Genomic DNA, 26,203 nt, shown 5'->3' with positions numbered 1-26,203 from the left:
CCAGACCAACAGTTTTACCTTTCAAGTGTCCAGAGAGGTGAAGCCATGCATACAGAGAGGTATCCTAGCCCTAGTAGACAGTCTTTATGACCCACTCGGGTTTGCAGCCCCAATCACTATGCAAGGAAAAGCCTTAGAGAACTCTCAATAGATCAATGTGACTGGGACTCTCCACTCTCGCCACAAAGAGAAACTCAATGGAGAATGTGGACAGAAGACTTGATTCATCTTGAAGATCTCAGTATTCCCAGACCCTGTGTACCAGCGTTGCTAACATCTACAGTGCAAACAGAAGTATGTGTCTTTTCTGATGCTTCTGCTGTGGATAGCAGCTGTAGCGTATCTCACGGTCATAGACAGTAATAATCAATATCATGTAGGCTTTATTGTGGGCAAATCTAAACTAGCTCCAAGACCATCCCACACAGTGCCCCTTTTTTTGTTATGTGCAGCTGTTTTGTCAGTTAACAGAAGTGATTCTTGCAGAAATGTGCTTTGAGCCCAATGCTGTTAAATACTACATTGACAGCAAAATTGTGTTAGGCTATATTCAAAATACCTCTAGAAGATTGTATGTGTATATCTCAAACAGGAAAATCCACTGAGCCCGATCAGTGGCATTATGTTATCAATAGTTAGAACCCAGCAGATCACAGTACCATACTAATTCAAGCAGCTCACCTGAAACTTACCAAATAGATCTCAAGGCTAGATTTTTTTACATCATTTAGATACAAGAGAGCCACCTAAAGCCAAGTGAATGGAGGGAAAGAGAAAATAATATGATCCTGCTGCTGATGTTCCCTGGACTGAAGAAGTGTTCTATGTTTTTTCATGAGTTTGGAGTGGAGAACTAAGAGAGGAGAAGGAATAAGGAGTTTGCCAGGAAGGATATACCACTGAGGTGGAAACAGCTCTGCGGCCCTGTGAGGGTCAAGGAGGGGAGGTGAGCAGGCATTGCTGCCATTCGGAGGATTTATTTTACACCTAGAAGTGGAGAACACGAGTGGTTTTAAAAGCACAGAGTCACATGCATGGACTATTTTTTTTTTTTCACCTATGATGTATATATAATGTGTGCAAATTAGGCACGGAATTTTAGTGGTTAATTGATATACTATATGAGTTTTTATTCACTTGTATATTCACTCTTAATTTGATTTGTGGAGTCTTTTTGATTATATGCATTGCAAAATAGTATTTTTCACAGTGTGTGTTAATTCACTATTTTAAATAAGTTTGGTTGCACCATCTTTCTTCCTCCATTAGAGGGAGACATTAGCGTATATTATACAGAGTTGTCACATATTATTATGATATTTAATATAATTTTTGAAGGTACTTTTTATTTTATATTATTTTTTATTAATGTAAGCGCCTCACTATTTTTCTTTTTTTAACCATACTAATTCAAGCAGCTCACCTGAAACTTACCAAATAGATCTCAAGGCTAGATTTTTTACATCATTTAGATACAAGAGAGCCACCTGAAGCCAAGGTATTTGACCCTATTGAACCAAATTCTGACAGTGAGATCAGACCTGAAATGACATCCTTGGCAACTAAAGTGCATGAACACCAGTTAGGCTTACATAGATGTCTCAGATTCTCAAGCTGGAAATCTTAGTTGACAGGTGTAGCAACACCTATTCACATCAATAAATCCTTTTCAAGCAGCACTCAAAAAGATTTATGTAAAGGTTGGCATTATTGCAAAAAGTGATGTTGTCCATCAGATATCTTGCAAGCAGAAATGGTCATTATCAAATGTGTCCAATAAGAGATATTTTTGGAAGAGATAAAGAGGTTGATTTACTAAAGGCAAATATGCTGTGCACTGCAAGTGCACTGAAAGTGCAGCTGCTCTAGATCTTAGGATAACATGCAAGGAAAATAAAAAAACAGCATTTTTGCTTGCTCATGATTGGATGAAAAATATCAGCAGAACTTTGCCTCTTTTCAGAGCTTCCCCTCAGATCTAAAGTAACTGCACTTGCAGGTGTGCTTGTGGTGCACTTGCAGTGCACAGTATATTTACCTTTATTAAAGTAATCCCATTGTCTTTATTGAAGGAAGAAAAAAACAGTCGATTGTTGCATGAAGTCCTTACTACGTTATCGACTGAAGTTACAGCTGTAATGAATGCTAGGCCAGAAATTCTTACACAGGCAATGCTCTTGACTCAAAAGGCTTGTGCAGTAGTAGCAACACCTAGTGAGTTCACTTTAAAAGATCTTTACAAGTGCCAGTGGAAGCAGGTTTAGAACCTTGCTTAGACCTTTTGAAAATGCTGGAAGTAAGAGTATTTGACATCCCTCCAAACAAGAAGAAAGAGGAGAAGCAAAATGTACAAGTAGGAGACCTTGTTTTGTTGAAAGACCCTCCATCAAAGTGCTCTGTATGGCCAATGGGTCTCAATATAAAAGACAATCCCAGAGGTGATGGTAAAGATTGCAAAGTAGAGGAGAAAATCATCAATCAGGGGACCGCTAAAGAATACCTCCAACCTGTCTCAGATTTAGTAGTCCCTTTCCAGAAAAATATCTACCTAGTTACATTTTACAGTAATTGAAATATATATATATATGTATGTATGTATGTATGTGTGTGTATATATATATATATATATATGTATAGTAGTGGTATGTATTTATACCAGGTGCAGAGTGTTCTGTATTCTCATCATTATGTTGAGTAGGGAGCCATCTATAGGGCATTCACTGCAATTACAGGCTATTCTTTTCTGAAGCAGGAACCAGGAAGTTTTGCTCACACATCAGTCCAATTTCAGTTTAGCATCCAGAAGAACTTACCAGCGAAGACTTCCCTTCTCCGTTTGATACACATATGCCTGTAAGTGCTTTCATTGTGTTTGTCATATATATATATCTAGATGGCATATTTAATGTGTTTTGTAGGAAGCTGTTTGTAGGACATATTCATTGTATGCATTTGTAAGAAATGTGTAACTTTAGTTTATGTGATTGTATTGCAGTTTTACCGAACTGTTCACAGAAGTAAATTCAGTTTTGTTAGCTAGCTGTTGTCTAACTATTAGCAGGACAGCACATATACACTGTGGGGTTGATCCACCAAACTGAAGAGTGCAAAATCTGTTGCAGCTCTGTATAGAAACCAATCAGCTTTCAGGTTTTATTGCCAAAACTTTCTTGAGAAAGCTGAAGTTAAAAGCTGATTGACTACCATGCACAGCTGCACCAAATTTTGCAGTCTCCAGTTTTAGTAAATCAACCCCAATGTTTTTTCACTGAAATGAAGTTTCCTGTTAGCAGTAATGCAAGCAGAAAAGCACATGTGGGCTGTGCACTGCTCTGCTCTGTAGGGCTATATACAGAATCTCTAACACTTTTAGAGACTATTCCTTATGTGCAAAAAAAAAGGGTTCTTAAAGTGGAGGTCTGGTCAAAAACTGTAGCTGCTGACTTTAAAAAAAAAAAAAACAGCCACTCACCTGTCCCTTGATCCCGCGGTGTCCTCACAATGGCCGGGTTGACCGACCATCCTGTGTCTCCAGCACCGGCATCTTCAGCGTGGGCACCTGGCTGTGACAGCTTGCTGCTGTGCTTTGTGAATGGTCCTGTAGACTTCTGGGACCTGGCATGTGTCTCAGAAGACTATCGGGAGGGTGGGGGGGAGGACAACTTCTGCTTTCGATCACTTAGGTGATCGCAGCGGAAGTGGGAGCAGGGGACGAAGCCTTAAAGCGGAACTTCCCCTTTTGGGTGGAGCTCCGCTTTAATAGAGTTTGGAGGTTTTGAACTAGGTAAAGCAAAATTTTTTTAGGGCAATGGATAACCTCCAAACAATTACTTCGTCAGATTTTTTTAAATAAACAGTTTTGATCATTCTGTTGACACCCTCTATACCCTTTCCAGTGAACCTACCATCACTGACAAACAGCACTCAGTGGTTTGTTATAGTAAGGCTTACCCTTCCTCCCTATCTACAACCTCCCTAATAGGGCCAAACTACTTCCTGGGATGAGCCCTGCAATACACGTCTTCAACAATTGGCACTTTCTCATGCCATGCCCAAGGGCACACCTCATGAAAAAGGCTGCAATTTATTTATTTTATTATTTTTTTCTACAGGTACTTATATAGCACCATCAATTTACGCAGCGCTTTACATATATATTGTAAATTCACATCAGTCCCTAACCCTCAAGGGGCGTACAATCTAAAGTCCCTAACTCATGTGCATACATACACACATACTAGGGCCAATTTAAACAGGATCCAGTTAACCTACCAGCATGTCTTTGAATTGTTGGAGGAAACCGGAGTACCTGGAGGAAACCCACGTAGGCACAGGGAGAACATGCAAACTCCAGGAATATGGTGCCATGGTTGGGATTTGAACCAACGACCCTAGTACTGCCAGGCAGAAGTGTGATCCATTCCATCTCCTGAACTCTCAAAGTTGATCCTGCATGCATTTACAGGACACAGACATACAATAAATGGTGCTTTAAGTTCTCCCTACTTGAAATAAGTGGAAAGGCAAAAAGAAAATAATCCAGGGTTTGTCATGTTTAACATGACTGTCATATGCCTTTAATTGTTCCTTATATTTTGTCTCTGCTCCTCCCTTTCCTTTGGTTTAGTTCATGCTGTATAGCTAGCTCCACCCTTTTGTTAATTTTTCCAAGTAATGCATTTCAGCTTCAAGCCTCATGTAATATGAAGAAGATCACATTATAATCTTTTGACCTATCCGATGTTCATTGTTGTAAGATTCTCTCAGTTTATGGAATAAACTTCACAATATCTACAAGGTGTCGTCTGAATCGAGTCACTGCCCATGTTATTCAACTAAGATTGGAGTTATTGCCATCTCATCACAACTGTAAGTTACAGAGATCACAGTTTCAATGCATAGATTGGAGAGACAGAACAGAGTGTTAGCTGCATAAATGGATAAGAAGTTAATTTTCTTGTAAATTATTTATTGTATTTTACTTACTGTTTGTGTCTTGCCATCGTACTGCATGCAAGTACTCATTACAATAATGAAACATGAACTCATGTTCAGAATTAGGTGCAGTTCCTTGCACCAGAGGCATTAGATCTTTTCCATCAATAATCCTAGAATTAAGGAAAAAAATAACTCACTACATAAAGAAACAAAAGCTAAAAACTAGCATGCACTCTCATAAATAAGAGCATGACTTTAAATGTACCTAAGACAGCAACAGTTGCAGAAGCATTGTGGTATCCACATGCAGCGCCATCCCTAGGGTTGATGTCACCCGGTGCAGTAACACGTGATGTCACCCCTCCAGAGAGGAAGGAGTGGTGCCAGTGTAGTGGTAAAATGAGTATCCCAACCTGTGAATTATTATTATTATACAGGATTTATATAGCGCCAGTGGTTTGCTCAGCGCTTTACATTATAGCGGGAGACAATACAGTAACAATACAGTTCGATACAAGAGGGATTTGAGGGCCCTGCTCCTTGGAGCTTTCAATCTAGGAGGGCGGGGTGAATGGTACAGTAGGTAGTCACTGTGGGGGATGGAGTGGTTGGCAGAGTAGAGGATTCCAGAATTAGCAGAGGGCGGGATAGGCTTCCCTGAAGATAAAGGTTTTCAGTGATAGCCGAAAGGCAAGTAAAGTAGGTGATAATCTGATAGATTGGGGTAGGGAGTTCCAGAGGATGGGTGACGCCCTGGAGAAGTCTTGGAGGCGAGCATGGAAGGAGGAGACAAGGGAGCTAGAGAGTAAGAAGTCTTGCGAGGAGCGGAGTGTACGGTTTGAGTGATATTTAGAGATAAGATTGGTTATGTAAGTTGGGGCAGTGTTGTGGATGGCTTTATATGTCATTGTTAGAGTTTTGAATTTTATCCGTTGGGCAACTGGGAGCCAATGGAGGGATTGACAGAGAGGGGAGGTGGATACGAAACGGTTAGTGAGGTGGATGAGTCTGGCAGCAGCGTTCATGATAGACTGGAGGGGGGATAGTCTACGATGAGGAGGGAGTTACAGTAGTCGAGGCGTGATATGACAAGGGAGTGAATAAGTTGCTTAGTGGTTTCCAGGGTTAGGAATGGTCGTATCTTGGAGATGTTGCAGAGGTGTCTACATGATTTTGACAGCGATTGGATCTGGGGCTGGAAGGACAGATGGAAGTCTAGGATTACACCTAGTACCCTGGCATGAGGGGATGGACTGAGGATGGTGTTAGCGATATTTATGGTGAAGTCAGTTGGGGTGGCGCGGGCAGGGGGGAATAATAGGAGCTCAGTTTTGGAGAGGTTGAGTTTCAGGAAGTGAAGTGACATACAAGCCGATATGTCGCTTAGTATGCTAGTGATGCGGGTGGAAACTGAAGGGGTGAGGGGTAGACAGATAGATTTGCGTGTCATCAGCAGAGAGATGGTAGTTGAAGACATGGGAGTTTATCAAGTGACCAAGGGAGGAGGTGTAGATGGAGAAGAGAAGGGGTCCAAGGACAGAACCTTGGGGGACCCCTACAGAGAGGGAGTGAGGAGGAGGTGGCAGCGTTATAGGTAACACTGAAGGAGCTCTGCGATAGGAGGAGAACCAGGAGAGAGCGGAGGCTGAAAGAGTGTAGTTTTTTGCGGAGGAGGGGATGGCCAACCGTGTCAAAAGCCGCGGAGAGGTCAAGTAGTAGGAGTATTGAATAGTGGCCGTTGGTCTTTGCAGTTAGTAGGTCATTAGAGAGCTTTAGTAGGGCAGTTTCGGTGGAGTGTAGGGGGCAAAAGCCAGACTGTAGGGGGTTGAGAAGGTTGTTGTCAGTGAGGTGGGGGCTCAGATGATTGTAGACTAAGCGTTCTAGGAGTTTAGAGGTAAATGGCAGCAGGGAGATGGGTCTAAGGTTGTTCAGGTTGGTGGGGTCTAGAGAGGGTTTCTTAAGTATGGGAGTGATGTGCGCGTGCTTTAGAGGGGAGGGGAATGCACCTGTAGAGAGGGAGAGATTGAAGATGTAAGTGAGGGAGCATAGGATGGAAGAGGAGGGTGACCGAAGGAGTTGTGAGGGGACAGGGTCCAGGGGGCAGGTGGTGATGCGGGCTTCTGAGAAGACCTTAAGGACCTCTTCGGTGGTAGTGAGGTCAAAGGAGGACAGTGTTGAGGGAGGTATGGTGTGAGGGATGCTAGGTGGGGTGGGTGTCTGTGTGGTGGCGATGTCCCTACGAATTGCGTCAATCTTGTTTTGAAAGTGGTGTGCAATCTCATGAGCAGTGATTGAGGCGCTGGGTAGGGGTGGAGAAAGTAGAGAGTTAAAGGTAGAGAAGAGCCGACGAGGACTCGAAGAGAAGGTATTAATGAGGGTGACAAAGTAAGTTTGTTTGGCAGCATGAAGGTAGGAAGTGTATGTTAGAAAGGTGGATTTATAACGGGTGAAGGCTTGGTGGGATTTGGTAGATATGTATCCCTTGAAGCAACTGTGCATGTGCAGGTTTCAGGCCGAAGAAGCCGATCTCCGACTTTAGCACAGAGCTGCCACAGTTAACCCCTTACAGGCTGTAAGCCACTGAAGCTGATCTTGCAGATCACTATACGGGGTTAACTGATCTTGCAACCCATAGTGATCCGCGGGATCAGCTTCAGCGGTTTTCAGCCTGTAAGGGGTTAACTGTGGCAGCTCTGTGCTAAAGTTGGAGATCTGCTATCGGCTTCTTCGGCCTGAAACCGGCACATGCGCAGTTGCTTCAGGGGGTACATATCTTCACGGGTCCGGGATACTCATTTTACTGCTACACCAGGGGCAGCTTTCACTGTGCCGAGAATCCGGGATCAACCCAATAACTGGCCAGGACCTTCACAGAGCCCAGAGGCTCTGCTGGCATCCTGCTCCTGCACCACGTGTGATGGTGTCACCTGGTGTGGACCGCACCTTCCTAGGAACGCCACTGTGCACATGCATCTCTTCCAGCTTCCAGCTTGTGTTGACGTGGAACCTCTAGGATCTTAGGCTGAGGCTGTACAGAGAACATCAACATCTGCTCTCTTAATGCTAAGCACCACTCCCACCTTTCATCTGTGCCATAACTTCAGTGGGCATTAGAGAATGACATTTGAATGAAAGGGACAGGGTACAGGGGGCTCTAAAGGGACAAACGGATTAATTTACAGACCAACACAGGAATTTGCAGGTTTTACAATTCTGTACTTCAAGACTATTGTCATCTTAGAGATATTTATGGCAGGTCAGGTTCCCTTTAATGATCTCTGCAAACTACATTTCTGTCATTTTAATTGGACCAATAAATCCAGTCCTACTGGACTACATCCTATGGATAGTCCTTCTGAAGGATTGGATGAATATCTTTAAAACTCACAATCCATTCAGGAAAGAAACTTTTGAACTAAGAATGATAATTCTATTTGACACAAGAGATAACGCCTTAACTTGGACATGGGATTCCTCAATCATTATCTGACAGTTTTATGACTATTAGCTGAAGCTTGACTCCCTCTGTGTGAGTGTAGTATCCCTCCCCCTCCCCCCCTCGCTTTTGCTGTATCTTATCTGTAGCCTTTTTTTTTTTTCATCCCTTCTAACATTCTGCTTAAACTTTGTGATTTGTAATAGCACTGCTTGGACCTTGAAGAAGGGGGCATACCCTGAAAGTTTGTCCTCAAAATTGTATGTTAGTGCAAATAAAAAAAGTGTCACGGACAGTACTCAATTGTTTCTGTTTAAAACCCACATAAATCTAAACAAAGCATAAAGAAAACGTGCCGAGAGAAATACAGAGCTTCTCATGGCTGACCTCCTTCTGAAAATGTCAGTTGTCTGGCTAACCCTGGCTTTAAAACCTTAAGACACTCAGGAATTAGCATGCAGTCAAGGAAAAGGTCAACAATGGCAGCCTGCCTACATCATCAGATATTTTGAAAGTACAAAGTATTCTGAAAGTACCAACCATAGTTTAAAGATGGAACTCTTGATGTTTTAGCAACTCCAAAACCCCTTCCCCAAATGTTTTCAATTCGTATTGGTTGTTATAGTGCACAATAACTAATCTGATTTGTAAATCACTTATCCTTGTCAGCTTAGTCTCAGATTTTGCTGCAAATGTGTGCTACAAACATAAGTTTGTCCATCAAAATTAAAATAAATTCCATCTTATCCAAACTGTTCTAGATATGTGTGTTTCCACTAAGTCAACATATTTATTATATAAGATTTCCTCAGCAGTTCCATACTTAAAGTGTTACTAAACCCAGGACCCTACAGGACCACTATATCTGTTCTCCCACAGTACACAGAACTTGAAAATGCAATTATTTTATTAAATATAAACTTCTAAATGCCTTTTCTCATCAGCAGTTAAAGCAGTCTTGTGACTTCTATCAGTCTCCAGCACTGGTTAAAGATTGTAGGAGGAGTGTTCTTTCTGCTCTAGGAGGATGCAGAACCCTTGACCTCTGTCTGGACAGTGCTGATTGGCTCTGTGCTGATCACATGCACTCTCCCAAAAAAAAACCCTCTCTAGCAATACACACCAAATTGAGCATGTGCAGAGTGTCTCCACACGTTATATCTTATCAGGTGATAAGAGGGGGACACTGGAAGGAGGGGAGGATCAGAGAAGAGAGGATAAAACATGCTTTTTACACTGCAGAGGATAAACCCCTTAGGTTCCACAGTGAGTTTAACAAGCATGCTATAGTGCATATACAGACTGATTTTAGTGTTGTAGGTTTAGTAAAATGCATAGTTCTTACTAAAGTGTAATAGCAGCACAATAGTTTATTGAAATATCATACCTATCTTGGGGCAGAGTGCCTCCTCCAAGCTTCGTTACAGTGGTGAATATATCCATTAGACTTGTCGGTTTATCAACAGAGGTATTTGTAGGAATAATACCTGGCCAGCGAAGTATTCCTGGTACTCGTATTCCACCTTCCAGTCCACCCATACCTTTACCACCTGGAATGTAGAGATCAAAACCGCAAGTATAAATTATACATGGCCAATAAAAATATAGCTGTAAATACAGTTGTCTTAAAAAAAAATAAAAAAGACTAAATATAATATTTCATTATTTACATTTGTATTTTGGTTTGAGGTTGATAAACAATATTTGCCTGAAAAAAATATAATTACTTTCAATATTTCAGATTAATGTTGTAGAATAGTAAATGTTTTTAGTAGCACACAAAGTGTGAGATCATCTAAGGTATCCAAACAAAAAGAAACCTGGATAGGAGACTTTAATTAATAAATTACAATTCAACAGTGTGACATACTTCCAAGCAGTTGATAATACAGTTCAGTACATGTGCCATAAACAGTCTCAAACTATAATAGAGTAGAGTCCAAGGTGCCTAAGGCAGAACATCTACATCCTGGCTATAACAAGTCTTTAGGTCTCACTTACTATACAGGAGGGTTTGCTGTGGAGCTCACCTAGTATCAGTACAGGGTACAAGATATTCCTCTTAAGGCCTGAGGCCCAAGCATACCTTTCCCCCAGAGAGGGACATGCTATAAGTCTATCCTCTTTTCATGACTGCATGTGCTGCACACACACTGGGACCCTTAAATTCTCCTACTCCCTTCTAGTATAGTGAGAGCCCTGGCCTACTGAGCACCCCACACACCCAGAGGGGTGTGTCTACATGCCTATAGCCTAAAGGTATTAAGGAGCAAAGCCTTCACCGTATTTGTGAGACCAGTATGGAATCTCTAAAAAGAGCCTGTACCTCTACTCAACTGGGGATATTACAGGCAGTCCTGTTTAAGAAAATATGTCAATATTCAAAAAGCCCATATATTAAATATTAGAAACAAGTACCATCCACTAGCCCCACAAACTTTATATATTCTCCAAACAGGAACATCAATATATTGTACAGTCCTCAAAGTATGTCTCAGTGAGGGGATGCTACATTAATGTACAGTATATGCCATGTACTCTCCTAAAGGGCCTATCCAATATTGCCTTGCAATAGGCAAGTCACACTTGATGACCTCATCACAAAGGACATAGGGCACAGAGGGCATTATTGAAAGGGTAAAGAGAACACACTTCATTACAGGTCAGTGGATACACTTACCAAATAAACAGACAAAATGATTATCATATCACTACATTAGTTTCGGTATAACACATTTAAAAAAATAAATAAAAAATAATAGGGCGCATGCGTGGCAGTCCAAGATGGTGGACGTGTGAAGTCTGAGCTCCGCTGAGCCTCAGCCTTCACAGCCCTCCCGCTCCGCTTCTGCAGCATCCACAGCTCCAGGAGAGCCCTCTCCCAGGTCGAGACATACCCGGCATTCCCATGGGAAAAATTCGGTGTTGGAAGCCGCCCATGCCACCTCCTTTGGATCCCTGGCCTTCTGTGCTGGATCGCTTCTTCACTAGGCCTGCATCCCCAGCCTCGAGTAGAGGCAGCAGCCCCAGTGAGCGCTCCAGAGGAGCTGCTGAAATGGAGGGGACAGACACAGATCCCCCTGCGGCTCTACATCCCTCACCGATGGTTCCTTCTCTGACAGTGGATATCTTAGAGGACAAACTGCAAGTATTCCTATATAATATTACCAGCACTATTTCTGCTGAAATCGGGAAACTGGCTCAGGAGCTTAGGGGGGAGATTACTCAGCTAGGAGACCACTTTGAGTCCAAATTTGACGAACTGGTACAATATGTCCATGTTCTAGAGGAGGATAATACAAGCCTGAAACAGTCTGTGTCTCAGTTACAACTCCAACAGGAAGATCTGGAAAACAGGGAGCGTCGCCAGAATATTCATATTCGTGGCATATCTGAAACGGTCTCTGACTCCCAACTTCAACGTCACTTGCTGTCTCTATTTACTACTCTGGCCCCCAAGGTCCCAGATGTTGATTGGCGAATGGATCGGGCCCATAGATCATTAGGCCCGAAACCTTCCGAGGGCACCAGGCCTAGAGATGTTATCATTCACTTTCACTACTTTGACATCAAACAAGTCTTGCTCACTTCTACCCGCAATAAGCCCTCTTTGGAATTTAAAGGAGACAGGCTCCAAATTTTCAGTTATTTATCTCCCATCACCTTGGCAAAAAGACGTGTTTTGAAGCCGGTCACCACTCATCTCCAGCAGCATCATATCACATACCAGTGGGGATTTCCCTTCAAGCTAGTTGTCTCCAAAGATAATGCCCAAGTCATACTCTGTGACTTACATGAAGCGGACTCCTTCTTTAACCTCTTGGTGCCTCCCGGCCCTTTAAGAGTTTCAGAATCAGCCGGGAGGCGGGGCAGGATTTTAGGGTCATGTGACTGCCATGATTCGCCGTCACTGTGGTCACATGATCAGAAAAGGTCCCGATTGAAAGAGGAGATCGGGATCTTTCCGGGAGGCGCGCACTCTCAGCACATATGTGTTTTCTAATTGCACGCAAATACGCGGCCACTCTGCATCAAGGCCCACACTTCGAGAGGCGGCATATTTGCGTGCGATTGGTGTCAAGGGGTTAAACAGCTGGGACTTCCTCTCCTGCCAGACAAGGCCCTTCCGCTACCTCCTACCCCATCCAGGCCCTCTGCCACTCCACGCAAGATCTGGACACCTGCTAAGCCTAGAAGGAAGCGATTTCCTTGTACTCCTCAACATCCACAACTTCCTGGATTGGTGGGCCCTGCCACCTGACTCTTTCACATGTCAGGTTTCCCGCCCTGTTAATTGTGCTTCTTTTTTCCAATGTAAGCCTTAGCATTTTTCCCACATTGCTATGTCCTGACTACAACAGCTGTTTTGAGTGACACATTTGTATGAAATAGGTCCATTGCCTTGATAATCACTTGGTTTTCTATCTCTGTTGTTTTATGTTTTGCCTCATCGATGATAATTTTCCTGTATACTCAGGTTACACAGCTGATATACCCATTGCTGTTTCATGATGGCTTTAAAGCTGTTGTCATATAGGGGTTTATTTACTAAAGCTGGTTCACTCAGAATCTGGTGCTCCTATGCATGGTAGCCAATCAGCTTTTAACCCCAGCTAGTTCAATTAAGCATTAGCAATAAAACCTGGAAGCTGATTGGTTTCCATGCAGAAGTGCATGAGATTCTGAGTGAACAAGCTTTAGTAAATAAACTCCATAATGTCAAAGGTGTCAACTCAATTCAAAAACAGTGGATGGCTCCGATGGAGTTGAGATCCTCGGGAGCAGACATCATATTCATTCAGGAAACTCATTTCAAACAGGATGGCTCTTTTCGCTTCGCCTCTAAGAACTTTCCTCAATCCTGTTCAGCTTTTGACCTCTCCGGGAAAGCCGGAGTGGCTATTTTGATTAGAAAAAACTGCTCCCTGTGGGTCTCCTCCTCCCAGGTTGACCCACTTGGTTGTTATGTTTTACTGGAATGTATTTATGAGGGTTCCCCATTTGTGCTTTTGAACTTGTATGCACCTAACTCTAGTCAGCTACTATTTCTCTCTCAAACTTCACATAAATTATGTTCCCTATCTACTCCACGCATGATTGTTGGGGGGGATTTTACCCTGGTTATGTCTCCTCAAAAGGATAGGAAGGTCCTCTTTACATCTACTATGTACATCTACTAAGCTATGCTCCTCCTTGACAGCCTTCCATAAACTCATGCCTCACTGTAGCTTAATCCCCTTCTCCCTAACTCCTTCCCTAGGGTCTGTCACTGGCACCTCAATGAGAGTTTCCTGCACTCGGACCACCTTCGGGAGGAACTCTCTCGGGGCCTGGACGCTTATTTTCAATACAACGTTGGCTTGATAGCCTAATCTTCAACCATCTGGGAAGCTCACAAAGCTGTCTTCAGAGGCCTTTGTATTTCCATAGGCACACAGTTAAAGAAGGCCTCTGTTTGTACCAGACAATCTCTTTTATGCCAACTATCCTTAGCCGAAAGACGATTAATAGACAACCCGTCTATATCTTGGCTTCAGAAAGTGTCCAAATTAGGGCCTTTCACCTGCACAAAACTGCCCAGTCCCTTGCTTGGGCTAGGCAAAAATTCTATGAGTTCTCTAACAAACCGCATCGCATGATTGTAAATAGACTCAAATCTCAAACATCCCCCTCACTGCTGGGTCACCTACTCCAGTCAGATGGCAAACCCACATATGATCCACATGTAATGGCTACTGTATTTGGTGAATATTATTAGAAACTTTATAATTGCTTAGCCCCTGATACCCACCCTCCCCTTCAGATGGTTGCCTTTGACACTTTTTTTGACTCCTTACAACTACCAAGTTTGTCACTTTCTGATGTAACAGCTCTAAACGCGGACATCTCTACTGAAAATATATTGGATGTTGTTAAACACCTCCCTACACACAAATCTCCAGGACCAGATGGTCTTCCTTACTCCATATTACAAGACCTTTATTGACATTTTGGCCCCCCACCTTCTGTCTTTTGTTTTGGCGATCTCCTGATGGGGTCGCATCCGCATGGTGATTTTACACACGCATACATTTCCGTGATCCCCGAGCCGGATAAGGACCATTCCCTTCCAAATAATTATTGCCCTACAGCCTTATTATACTCTTATTACAAGATATTTATGAAAATAGTAGCTAACAGACTGGCCAAGTGTATTTCCAAACTTATACACAGAGATCAGGTGGGTTTAGTACTGGCTAGACATGCCGCGGATAACACTAGGATGACCATTGACTTGATGGATCTTGTTAATAAGTCCTCGACTCCTACTCTCTTGTTGAGCTTGGATGCCCAAAAAGCGTTTGACCGACTTAGCTGGCCATATATGTTTCTAGTCCTGGAGAGATTGGGTTTAGTGGTCTGTTTATAGCAGCTTTAAATGCTATTTACGCCACCCCCACCTCCAAGGTCAAAATGGCATAGTTTTTATCACCTTCCTTCTGGATGTCCAATGGTACACGCCAGGGATGTCCGCTTTCCACCTTGTTGTTTATCCCCTGTTTAGAACCCCTGACCATAGCCATTAGATATAATCTGGATATCCATGGGATATGCACACATAACAGTGACTTTAAACTGTCCCTGTTCGCTGATGATATCTTGCTGATGCTGATGGAGCCCCACACTGCTTTACCTGTTTTGCATCGTACTTTACAGCTCTTCGGTGCCCTGTGAGGTTAACGCATCTAGAACCAAAGCTGTCAGGGACTGCGGGTCTCACCGCAGCGCACAGGTCTGCACATGTGCAGATTTCCTAGGTGCACCAGGACCTGGGCGTCCGCGGCGGCACTTGCGGCTGCGCATGCGCACTCGCGCACACGGGCGCGTCCCTGGCACCAATGACGGTGCAGGGCGCACTATTTAAACTGGCCAGGCGGTGATCAGGTTGCCGCAAGGTCTAGTTCCTGTACCTGTGTTTCTGAAGTGCGTTCCCTGTTGCCGATCCTGCCTGTCCTGATTTGCGTTGACCTTCTCCTGCTCTGACCCCGGCTCGTCCCTGACTATTCCTCTGCCTGTCATTATTATTCATTTTGGACCTCCCGTTGCTGAACCTTGGCTCGTGACCCGGCTACTCTCCGTCTACTGCTTGGTACCTACCTGCCTCCACCGTTACCGACCCGGCTAGTCTGACCACGCTCACTCCTGACTGTCATCCATCCATCCCTCTCGGGACCTGGACCTGTCAGCCTCTTCACATCAGGCTCACCCCTGGCACATACCCTCAGCGGGACCCCTCTACCACAGTTGGGTGCACTCGGGCTGCGACCTGGTTTCAGTCTTGCACCAAGTCCATCCCCACCATCAGGGGCTCTGGTGAAAAGGCAGACTGAGACTTAGACTCCGCATCCTGGGGAATCCCGTTCTGTGGATCACTAGAGATGCCGCCGGGCAGTGTCTGACACAAAGCATTACCATTCCATATACCATCTACAATTTTATCTTCCCTTCAGTTAAATTATCCATATGGGTGGTGCCCCCATGCCTTGAAATATTTAGGTACCAAGCTTACTTCCTCATATCACTCCCTTTATGCAGCTAATTTCTCCCCCCTGTTTCATGCAATTTCTCAGTCATTAAAATCCTGGGACAATCTTGCCATCTCCTTCCTTGAACGGATTAATGTACTAAAAATGACCATATTGCTCAAACTCCTGTATCTGTTTGAGACTTTTTGTGTTCCTATCCCCATGTCCAAATTACACTCCCTTCAGAAATCCTTCCTCCACTTCATTTGGAATAATGAATCATACCGAATTACCCATATTGTCCTTCTCTCTCCTTGAACTAGGGAGGGTCTTGGGGCCCCAGACATTGTGTCATACTACTTAGCTACTCACCTTCTTGCTCTTGTCTCATGGTCCTCCCAGCGCCCCCCCCTAATAAATGGGCCGAGATTCAATGGCTACAATTAAGTCCTATGCACCCTTGTTCTCTCCTCTGGTCTATGACCAACACAAACATCTCCTGCTTGGACCCATGCAGTTCACATTATCTATATGGAGGCGCTGTAAGTTAAATTAGCCCTGTCTTCTCTGTGTTCCCCCTTGACCAATGTCATATTTAATTCCTGTCTCTTAGATAGCCTGGCCTTGACCCATGTGCACCCCTGGATCAAGGCCAATCTATTTCAGTTGCAGCACTTGGTCCATCCAGCGAGTTTAAATCCTTCTCTGAGATTCAAAAAGCCACTCATATGCCAACCCACCAATATTATGTTTATTTACATATACGTCATTTCTTTTCAAAGCCCCTTCTTTAACTCGTGAGAAGCCTACCCCCTTTGAACATATCTGCATCCAAGGCCCATACCAATGGGACATAATTTCCTCTACGTATAGGCTGCTTCTAGATGCCTGCCCCCTTTCTATGGATTCTCACCTTTATATGCATAAATGGCCCCAAATCCTCCAATATGACATTGCCTTGGATCAATGGAGCAGGATTTGGGAGGCTGCCTCCATATCTTCTATATGTGTTGTATATAAAGAAAATACTTATAAAATTCTGATGTTTTGGTATAGGACTCCTGACGTTCTCCATGCTCATACTCCGACTGCTTTTTCTGTCTGATGGCGATGTGGCGAGGAAACTGGCATTCTCTTCCACATTTTTTTGGACTTGCCAGTACATTGCACCCTTTTGGAGAGAGGTCCTTAACATTCTGCAGCTTCTTTTGCAGGCTCCTATTTCATTTGAGCCTATCCACTTTTTGTTGGGCCTACCTTTTTCAGACCTCTCCAAATTTGCAAGGAAACTTTCCTCCCACGTTTTAACGGTGGCCAGGGGAACCATTCCCATATATTGGCTTTCTACTATGCCTCCTACGCTATCAAAGTGGTGAAGGTTATAGCAGAGATTAGAAAAATGGAGTACCTCACTGCTTTGCATGCTAACTCTGTTCCCACTTTTGAAGCAGTTTGGGAACCATGGGATACTTCCAATTCCAACTTGTCTACTCAATTGTCTGAAAATGATAGCTAATTCACTGTTATGTATTGACATTGTATATATCTATATACCTCTCATCAGTGAGCCTATTTCACTGTTCTTTTACTGCTCTGTGTTTGTTATATTGTGTTTCTATGCAACTCTGTTTGTTGTAAAAGTTTGAAAATCAATAAAAAGTAAATTCTAAAAAATAAAAAAAAAAAAATTCATGATGGTGGATGAGTCATTACCTCTGTAAATTCCATTGAAGCCTTTCAGATGAGGACTTCCTTCCATTCCTTCCAAATATGCCCCATGGTCTGACGTGAAGTAGGTAAATGTATTATTCACTAACCCTTCTTTATCAATTGCTTCTAGGATTTCCCCTTAAATGACGAAAAAAAAGTTTATGACTTTCATATCCATTTTTAGCTATTAAAGCTGCAAAACAAAATTGAATCATGGTGCAGCATACAGTCATTACCAGATGTGGTGGCTTCATTAATTTTTAGCATGTTATTTTTACTTTCCGTTAGCGAAAAGATCTCAGCTTCATCTTCAGCTGAATGGACACGCTGGAAAGCTTTCATTGATCAGCAGCTGCAGCCGCTGATCAGTGTAATTTGACAGTGGAGAGTCCTACTATGCTGTCCTCCACTCACCTCGCTTCTGTGGTAGGAGGAACCTTCTAGGGTTTTTTTGTTCAGCCCACTGGCTAAATGATAAAAAAATTAAACCTCTTTACCAAGACTAAGTTTCTACCTTGTTACCTCTATTTTCATGTAGTAATTATGCTGCATTTTCTGTCCTTATCTTATCGTACTATATCTATCGAACAGTCATTTTAGGATAGGAAGTGTATTAAGACTACAGAGCACCTGCCTCTCTCCATAACATGATGAAAGGTGTTCTTTAGTCCACATAGAGAACTGGGAACAGTGCTGACAAAAGTGCAGAAGATGCAGAGTGCAGATGAACTTATCAGCTAAATGGATTGGGTTTTTTTTGCACTTTTGCCAATATAGCAAAATGCTCTTAATTGTATATTTCAAGCCTCTAAAGTGAGCATACACGAGATGTATGTTGCTAGGGTTTACATACAGGATATGTTAAAGCTGAACTCAAGGAATTAGCCACAATCTTCACACACTGTAAGGATTAACTGCTTGTTAGGGGACATGAATAAGAAGTAATACCCGCCTTATTTCTTTCTTCAGCAGGCTCCCTTGATCTGTGTAACCAGTCCAGCATTGTCTCTTTCCCAAGGTCTTCTAGCCAGGGTCACATTTGAACCTCCTTCACATATAATGCAGGGTTAACGATGCTGAAGGACTGTCTATAGGCTAAGCTTTGGGGAGAATAGGAGAGCACCAGAGGCAGCCAGAGTGAAAACAAGGTAAGTAAAACTGCCTGTTCATCTCTAGACCATCATTTAAACCTTCCACTGTGGATGGCCCCACTGCAAGGTTACACTTTGACTAATTAATGGAGATCAGTAGTAAAGGCATTGTACACTTGCAAATGTATTTGTTTGTTTTAACTAAATAGTACTGTAGTTATTTTCCCTGTGTAGTTTGTTTGCCTTATTTTGTAATGATGGGCTCACATGTTGTGACTGCATTTAGTAGTGTCAGAGCTTATCTATTCCCCTATGTCCATGTGTTCATTCACCTAGCTTGTCCCTAAAACGCCCCCAAATGGCTGCTGTTTTTAAAAAAATGAACATGTTTGATAAGACTACACTGCTTAAAAAAATTAAGGAACACTTTTTAATCAGAGTATAGCATCAAGTCAATTAAACTCCTGGCAGAGTGATCTGGTCAGTTAAGTAGAAGAGGGGGTGGTAATCAGTTTCAGCTGCTTTGGTGTTAATGAAATTAACAATAGGTACACTAGATGGGCAACAATGAAATGAACCCTAAAACAGAAATGGATTTATAGGTGGAGGTCACTGACATTTTTTTCCCTACTCATCTTTTCTTACTGTTATTCACTAGTTTTGCATTTGGCTAGTGTCAGTGTACCTGCTGGTAGCATGAGGCTATACCTGGACCCTACAGAAGTGATACAGGCAGTCCAACTCCTCCAGGATGGAACACCAATACGTGCCATTGCCAGAAAATTTGGTGTGTCTCCCAGCACAGTCTCAAGAGCATGGAGGAGATTCCAGGAGACAGGCAGTTACTCAAGGAGAGCTGGACAGGGCTGTAGAAGGTCCTTAACCCATCAGGAGGACTGATATCTGCTCCTCTGTACAAGGAGGAACAGGATAAGCATTGAACACCAGAACTGGCAAGTCCACCACTGACACCCTGTGCTTTTCACAGATGAGAGCAGGTTCACCCTGAACACATGTGACAGATGTGAAAGGGTCTGGAGAAGCCGTGGAGAATGCTATGCTGATTGTAAAATCATTCAGCATGACCATTTTGGTGGTGGGTCAGTGATGGTCTGGGGAGGCATATCCATGGAGGGATGCACAGACCTCAACAGGCTAGACAATGGCACCCTGACTGTCATTAGGTATCAGAATGAAATCATTGGACCCATTGTCAGACCCTACGCTGGTGCAGTGGGTCCTGGGTTCCTCCTGGTGCACGACAATGCCTGGTCTCATGTGGTGAGAGTATACAGGCAGTTCCTGGAGGATGAAGGAATTGATACCATTGAATAGTCCCCACGCTCTCCTGACCTAAATTCTATAGAACACCTCTGAGATATCATGTTTCGGTCCATTGGACTCCGCCAGGTTGCACCTTAGACTGTCCAGGAGCTCAGTGATGCCCTGGTCCAGATTTGGGAGGAAATACCCCAGGACACAATCCGTCATCTCATTAGGAGCGTGCCCCGATGTTGTCAAGCATGCATACAAGCACATAGGGGCCATACAAACCACTGAGTACCATTTTGAGTTGCTGCAATGAAATTTCAGCAAAATGGGCTAGCTTACTGCATTATTTTTTCACTTTGATTTTCAGGGTATTTGAATTCAATCCTCTGTAGGTTCATAATTTTCATTTCCATCAAATGATGGGGCATCCGTCGTCTCATTAGGAGCATGTCCCAATGTTCTCAGGCATGCATACAAGCACGTGGGGCCCATACAAACTACTGAGTACTATATTGAGTTGCTGCAATGAAATTTCAGCAAAATGGACTAGCCTGCTGCATCATTTTTACACTTTGATTTTCGTGGTGTCTTTAAATTTAGTTCTCTGTAGGTTGATAATTTTAATTTCCATCAAATGGTAGGCATCCTTAAGTTTCATCACATTACACAGTTCATATCAGTAGAGATATCCAGCATGATACTTTTCCCCATTGAGATCTGATGTGTTTTCAAAGTGTTCCTTTAATTTTTTTGAGCAGTGCATTTAAATTGGTCTGACTTCTATATTATTAAAAACAATATTTTTTCCTTTACACAGGGCAGGAATTAACTTACCAACCATCCAGTCCATTTCCTCTATATTATCTCCATACAAATCATGTTTGCTTCTTCCTCTAAACCTCTTAGTGGTATAATAGGGAGTGTGGATATGCAGGAAAGATACAAACAGCAGAAAGGGCCCATTTTTATTCCTAAAATGCAATACAATAATATATTTTCTGTTTTTAATATAAAGTACATCTGACGTGAAAACTTTTTTTTTTTGTAATAGAATATTGAGGGGTTATAACTAGAGATGGGTTTGTGAGTCCTCCAAAATCACCATGTTCTGTCTCAACAGATCCCCCCCCCCCCCCGCTGTTCCTCCCATTAGTAGTGGTGGAGACAGCAGGCTGTGCAAAGGACTGTGTCAGTGCCCAGGGAGGAGGATCCATCTTCAGGATGGCAGAGTGGATGATCGATCTGTAAATATAACATGTCATATTTACTGATCCTTTGTCTGTCTTGAATGAACAGCAGTAATTGCAGCTGCAATAACAACAGTAGTGCAGCTGATACTTCTCTGTGTGCTCAAATATCTTCTTGTATTTCAAAAGTGAAAATACAGACCCATGATAATTCACTACAGCTTCAACAAGTAATACAAATAAGGTATACATAACTAAATATAAAATAATAATAAAAGAATGAAATATAAATAAAAATAAACAATTCCCTATTCACATCAGTGTGAAAGACTGTTCTCCAGTCATTAACTACTGCTGTGCTTTTTTTGGGGGGGGGGGGGGGGTATCCAAAATTGCATGGTCATGCAACACAGTGCCCATATGACATTTTTACCATTTTTGAGACAGAACTTTTTTTTGGTGGTATTAAATCACCACTGGGTTTTTTATTTTTTTTGCTAAATAAACGAAACAAGACAAAACATTTAGAAAAAAGTTTTTCTTAGTTTCTGTTAGAAAATTTTGAAAATAAATAATTTTTCTACTTCACTGATGTGTGCTGATGAGGCTGCACTGATGAGTACTGATAGGCTGCATTGATGGGCACTGATGAGGCAGCTCTGATGGACACTGCTGAGGAAGCCCTGATATGTGGCACTGATGAGCACTGATAGGCAGCACTGATAGGTGGCCCTGATAAGCAGAACTGATGAGGAGTGTCACGGTGTGCCCTGCCTTCACCCTCCCTCCCCCCTTGCCGCATCCTCTCATCCTTTACACAGCCTTTGCGGCAGGCTGTGCAGGATGAGGGGAGGGGACCCCTGCGGCAAGGATCACAGTCCCCCGGCAATATAGCAGGAGGAGCTGTGACCCCCCGGCAGGAAATCCCAGCGGGGGGCCGCCGGGAGGTCTCCGTGCGCCCCCGGCGGGCGCAGAGCTTCCCGCACTCTGCACCAGCCAGTGACGAGAGTGCGGCCCAAGTCAAGGGGGGCGTGCCTCATTGCGTTGTTAACGCGGCGCTGGGCCGACCATTGCCGGGGCAACCTGGAAGCGTCCTGCCCAGCTTTAAAAGGCCGGCGCGAGACCCGGCTGGTGGGAGCTGTGCTGAGGTCAGACCCCCATCCAAAGTTCCGCTGAGTCCCCATGAGCCTGATGTTGTCCCTAGAGAGCTGTGTGGGAGCTGTACTGAGGTCAGACCCCCAGCCAAAGTCCCGCTGAGTCCCCGTGAGCCCGCTTACCGTGAGTGTCCCTACAAGCCGTATGTTGCGGAGTACCATGAACTGTCCTGATTGAGTGTCTTTCATAGTTCAATAAAGCTTTGTGTGTTTACCATCTTCTTTGTGTGTTCTGTCCTGCCTACGCTTCTGTCACAAGGAGGCACTGATAGGTGGCACTAATGGGCACCTATAGGCAGCACTGATTGGCACTGATTGGCACTTACGGGGCTGCACTGATAATCAGTGTAGATGTCCCTGCGAAAATTGCCAGTTACTGGTTCACTTGTCCTCAAGCTGTTACAGCTGTTACAGTGTGTGATCAGAAGACTGCCAATAACTGGCAAGTCTCTTTACACTGTGCTCAGCTGTGATTGGACACTGCTGATCACATGGTAGAGGCCACTGTGATTGGACCCCTCTCTGTGATCAGCTGTGTCCTAAAAACATAGTGATCACAGAGTGCTCCCGATGTGCACCCTGGGGCATCCATACATGCTCTCCCAGAACCAACTGACTGCACTGTAGCCATCTTTCGGCTATAGCCCAGTCGGAAAGTGATTAATCATTTCATCATGTAAGGGTCCAAATGTGCTGGGTGCTGCTAACTATCTCAGCTCAGCAACATAGTAGTGAATAGACACTCAAAAAATCCTGCGCTCACCAGTCAAATTAGTGAATAATGTGTAAACAATTAATGTGCAAAGTATTAACCATAAGTAATTGTAGTGTTGCCCCTTTGAGAGCCCCTGGTTTTGGGTCCCCTTATTTTCCTACATGGCCAGACAACATGCATTTTCTAACTTTCAATCAGAATCAGTAACCAGTCCATGGGCTTGTTTTTGTTGTTTTATTTGGGGATAAACTACTCAGATAGGGTCTAGGGGTATATGGGATGCCCAACTTAACTAGAACAATAACTCTGAGGACCAACTTAAAAAAGTAGGATCCTGGACTTTCTACTCCCTCCAGAGTGGCAACAGTCTCTTCACTGATCAGTAGCAAAGTCTCTGTAATGAGCTCTTGGTCCCCTCTAAATGAACCTCTTCAGACCCCAGCTAGAAATTACCATTCCTCCTAGCTGTCTTTTGAAGGGTATCCTGCAGCAAGAGATTCCAAAACATACTTGCAGCACTTTGGTTTGGTATAGTACATAGCAGCCCTATCTCCTGTAGGCCCCAGGGGTGTATACTCACACTGTCCTTATCTCCTGTAGTTTTGATGAACTGCTTTTAGGCTTTTTCTATACTGGTTCCCTTCCAGGCTAACAGGCTGTCCTTCCTTGGTAATCACAGCAGGTCACATGACAGTTGTATACAATGGAGGCTTCCTTTCATGCCATCTATTGTATAGACCTGTGTCTAGCTGTGAATGGTCACAGTGATCACATGCACAAGCTGGGCCAATCACAGCCCAGCTGTGTCATGTGATTAGCCATGGCCAAATCACAGCTAATCATAAAAAAAAACCCTGAATGAATCAATTTCATTCAGATACATGCTTGCTTATAGCAAAGTAATTCTTTGCTATAAGCAAATTGTGTGAAAAAAAAAAATACTGATCACTTCCGCAAAGTAGTACAATGTTACTATGGTGCAATATGAAAAAAAAAATCTTAAAAAATTAAAAATAATAAAAATATTTTTAAAAAATTGAAAAATAATTATCAATTTTTTTTTTGTACTATCACCAGTCAGTGTCCCTGATCACTGCCATGCCAGTTATATGATGACACTGTACTTCATTGGTGACAGTATGTAAAAAAAAATAGTGAAAAACGTTTAATTTCTTCATTTTCCAAAAATTTTGACAAAAAAATTACAACATCAAAAAACTCGCCATGCCTGTTATGAAATACGTCAGACTGTCTATTTTGCAAAACAGGGTCATTTGGGGGATATCTGTACTGTTCTGAAATTTTTGGACCTCAAGAAATTTGATTGGCTGTCAGTACTTCAGGATTGATCAATTTTCAGATATATCCCATAGTTTGTGAACTCTATAACTTTCCTACAGACTAAATAATAAATACTAATTTGGGTTATTTTCACTAAAGAAATGTAGCAGAATACATCTTGGCCTAAATTTATGAAGAACAATTATTTATTTGCAAACTTTTACAACAGAAACAAAGAAAAACGTGTTTTATTTTTCAAAATGTTCGGTCTTTTTTTGTTAATTTAGCAAAAAATAAAAACCCCAGCGGTGATTAAATACCACCAAAAGAAAGCTCTAGTTGTTTGAAGAAAATTATAACATTTTAGTTTGGGTAGTGTTGTATGACCGTGCAATTGTCATTCAAAGTGTGACAGTGCTGAAACCTAAAATTTGGCCTGGGCAGGAAGGGGGTAAAAGTGCCCTGTATGGAAGTGGTTAATCAACAAGGCCCTCTGTCTCTCAGGTGAGGCCCCATCCAAGACAGATGCTAGTAAGCAGCTTGAAAATTTCTCATAGGGTCCAGGTGCTACAGGCTTTCCAGGATTCTGTAGAAACTGAAGGCTGCACACAGGGTTGAAGTGTCCCTGTCGGCACTGTTGTGTCTTAGCAGTGCAGATAGGCCGTTAACCTTTCACCATATTTATTATTAACACATTTTTCCTGCTCTGGTCTGGTCTCTCACCACCCTGCAGTACACGTAAACAAAGGGGCGGGATGCTGTTGACATCAGGGTCCTCATATAGACAATGCCTACATTTAGTCAATGACATTGGTCAATGACAAAATTAAAATGGAAAAACCTGTGTTCAAGGTCAGTAATCTATGCGTATGTATGTATGGTATGTATGTATATATATATATATATATATATATATATATATATATGTGTGTGTGTGTGTACGTGCACACATATGTTCACACAAATATTTAATTGAATGGAATGGAAATAGAATGTTATGCATCTAAACACTTTATGAGAGTTTACACATTTATACATTTGTGAACTCAAGCATTTTGTGGTCCATTTCATGCATTTATGTATTGATTTATTTGCAGTATCTACACAGAAAGATCTTGTGTAGATGGTCAGATCTTGTGTAGATGGTCAGATCTTGTGTAGATGGTCAGTAAGTTTTTTGCGGTTGCGTGCAAGCAAAACAGTTGTGCCAACCTTTGAAATGAAATTGGGGCATTTTAGTATGTGTAGACTGTCAAGTGTTGTCAAATCACCAAGCACATGACCCTCATAGGAAAACTGAAGGCTTTTTAAAAAAATGTTCTGAATATGTATATGGCAATTTACCCAGTCCACAGAGTCATGCATTTCATGAATCCTGATTACCTGGATTTATAAACGATATGATTGTCTACATTTTGGCAATCTTATTGTACATATTCAGGAGAACTGGACAAGCTGCTTGTGTGTGTTTGCTCCCAAGTCGCCTGTGTGTGTCCTAGGACACGCAGAGCTCAGCTCGGCTCCACCCCCACTTCCTTCTCACTGGCTGAGTCTCAGCCAATGAGGAGGGAGAGACCTGGGAAAGCCGATGCTCTCCTTCACAGTGCTGGATCGAGATGGGTCTCAGGTAAGTAGGGGGGTCTTAGGGGCAGCTGCACACTCAAGGTTTTTTACCTTCATGCATAGAACGCATGAAGGTTAAAAACCTTCAGCCTTTAGCACTTACTGATTTATAGTCAGTAGAATGTGTCCTTGCTGATTCCGATTCCTCTTTTTTTAGTTGACATTTTCCTCTATCCCTGCCCCCCTCCCCACCATCCTCTATACCCCGTCACCATAATCTTCTGATGTGGCGGGGCCTAATTAAACTAAGGGTCTGTCACAGGCTCTCATCAAGAAAGCCCGACTATACAC

At 42.9% G+C, this 26,203-nt stretch overlaps 1 protein-coding gene across 2 annotated transcripts in view; it reads right to left on the bottom strand.

Moving 5' to 3' along the window:
* LOC149457299 (arylsulfatase L-like) overlaps window positions 1–26,203 on the bottom strand; it is a 54,670-nt gene that overhangs the window by 5,516 nt on the left and 22,951 nt on the right. For both annotated transcript variants that reach the window (XM_089683885.1, XM_089683884.1), the window contains exons 6-9: window positions 20,787–20,923; window positions 17,593–17,727; window positions 9,762–9,924; window positions 4,987–5,108 (exon numbers count right to left, since the gene is read on the bottom strand). In XM_089683885.1, coding sequence (XP_089540011.1) covers window positions 4,987–5,108; window positions 9,762–9,924; window positions 17,593–17,727; window positions 20,787–20,923 — 557 coding nt within the window. The remainder of the gene's footprint in view (window positions 1–4,986; window positions 5,109–9,761; window positions 9,925–17,592; window positions 17,728–20,786; window positions 20,924–26,203) is intronic.

Source organism: Staurois parvus, unplaced genomic scaffold, assembly GCF_062004578.1.
Source record: "Staurois parvus isolate SC_StPar_1 unplaced genomic scaffold, SC_StPar_1.0 ptg000327l, whole genome shotgun sequence".
NCBI lineage: Eukaryota > Metazoa > Chordata > Amphibia > Anura > Ranidae > Staurois > Staurois parvus.
The sequence above is the reverse complement of the archived record's forward strand: the minus strand, read 5'-3'. Positions and strand labels throughout refer to the sequence as shown.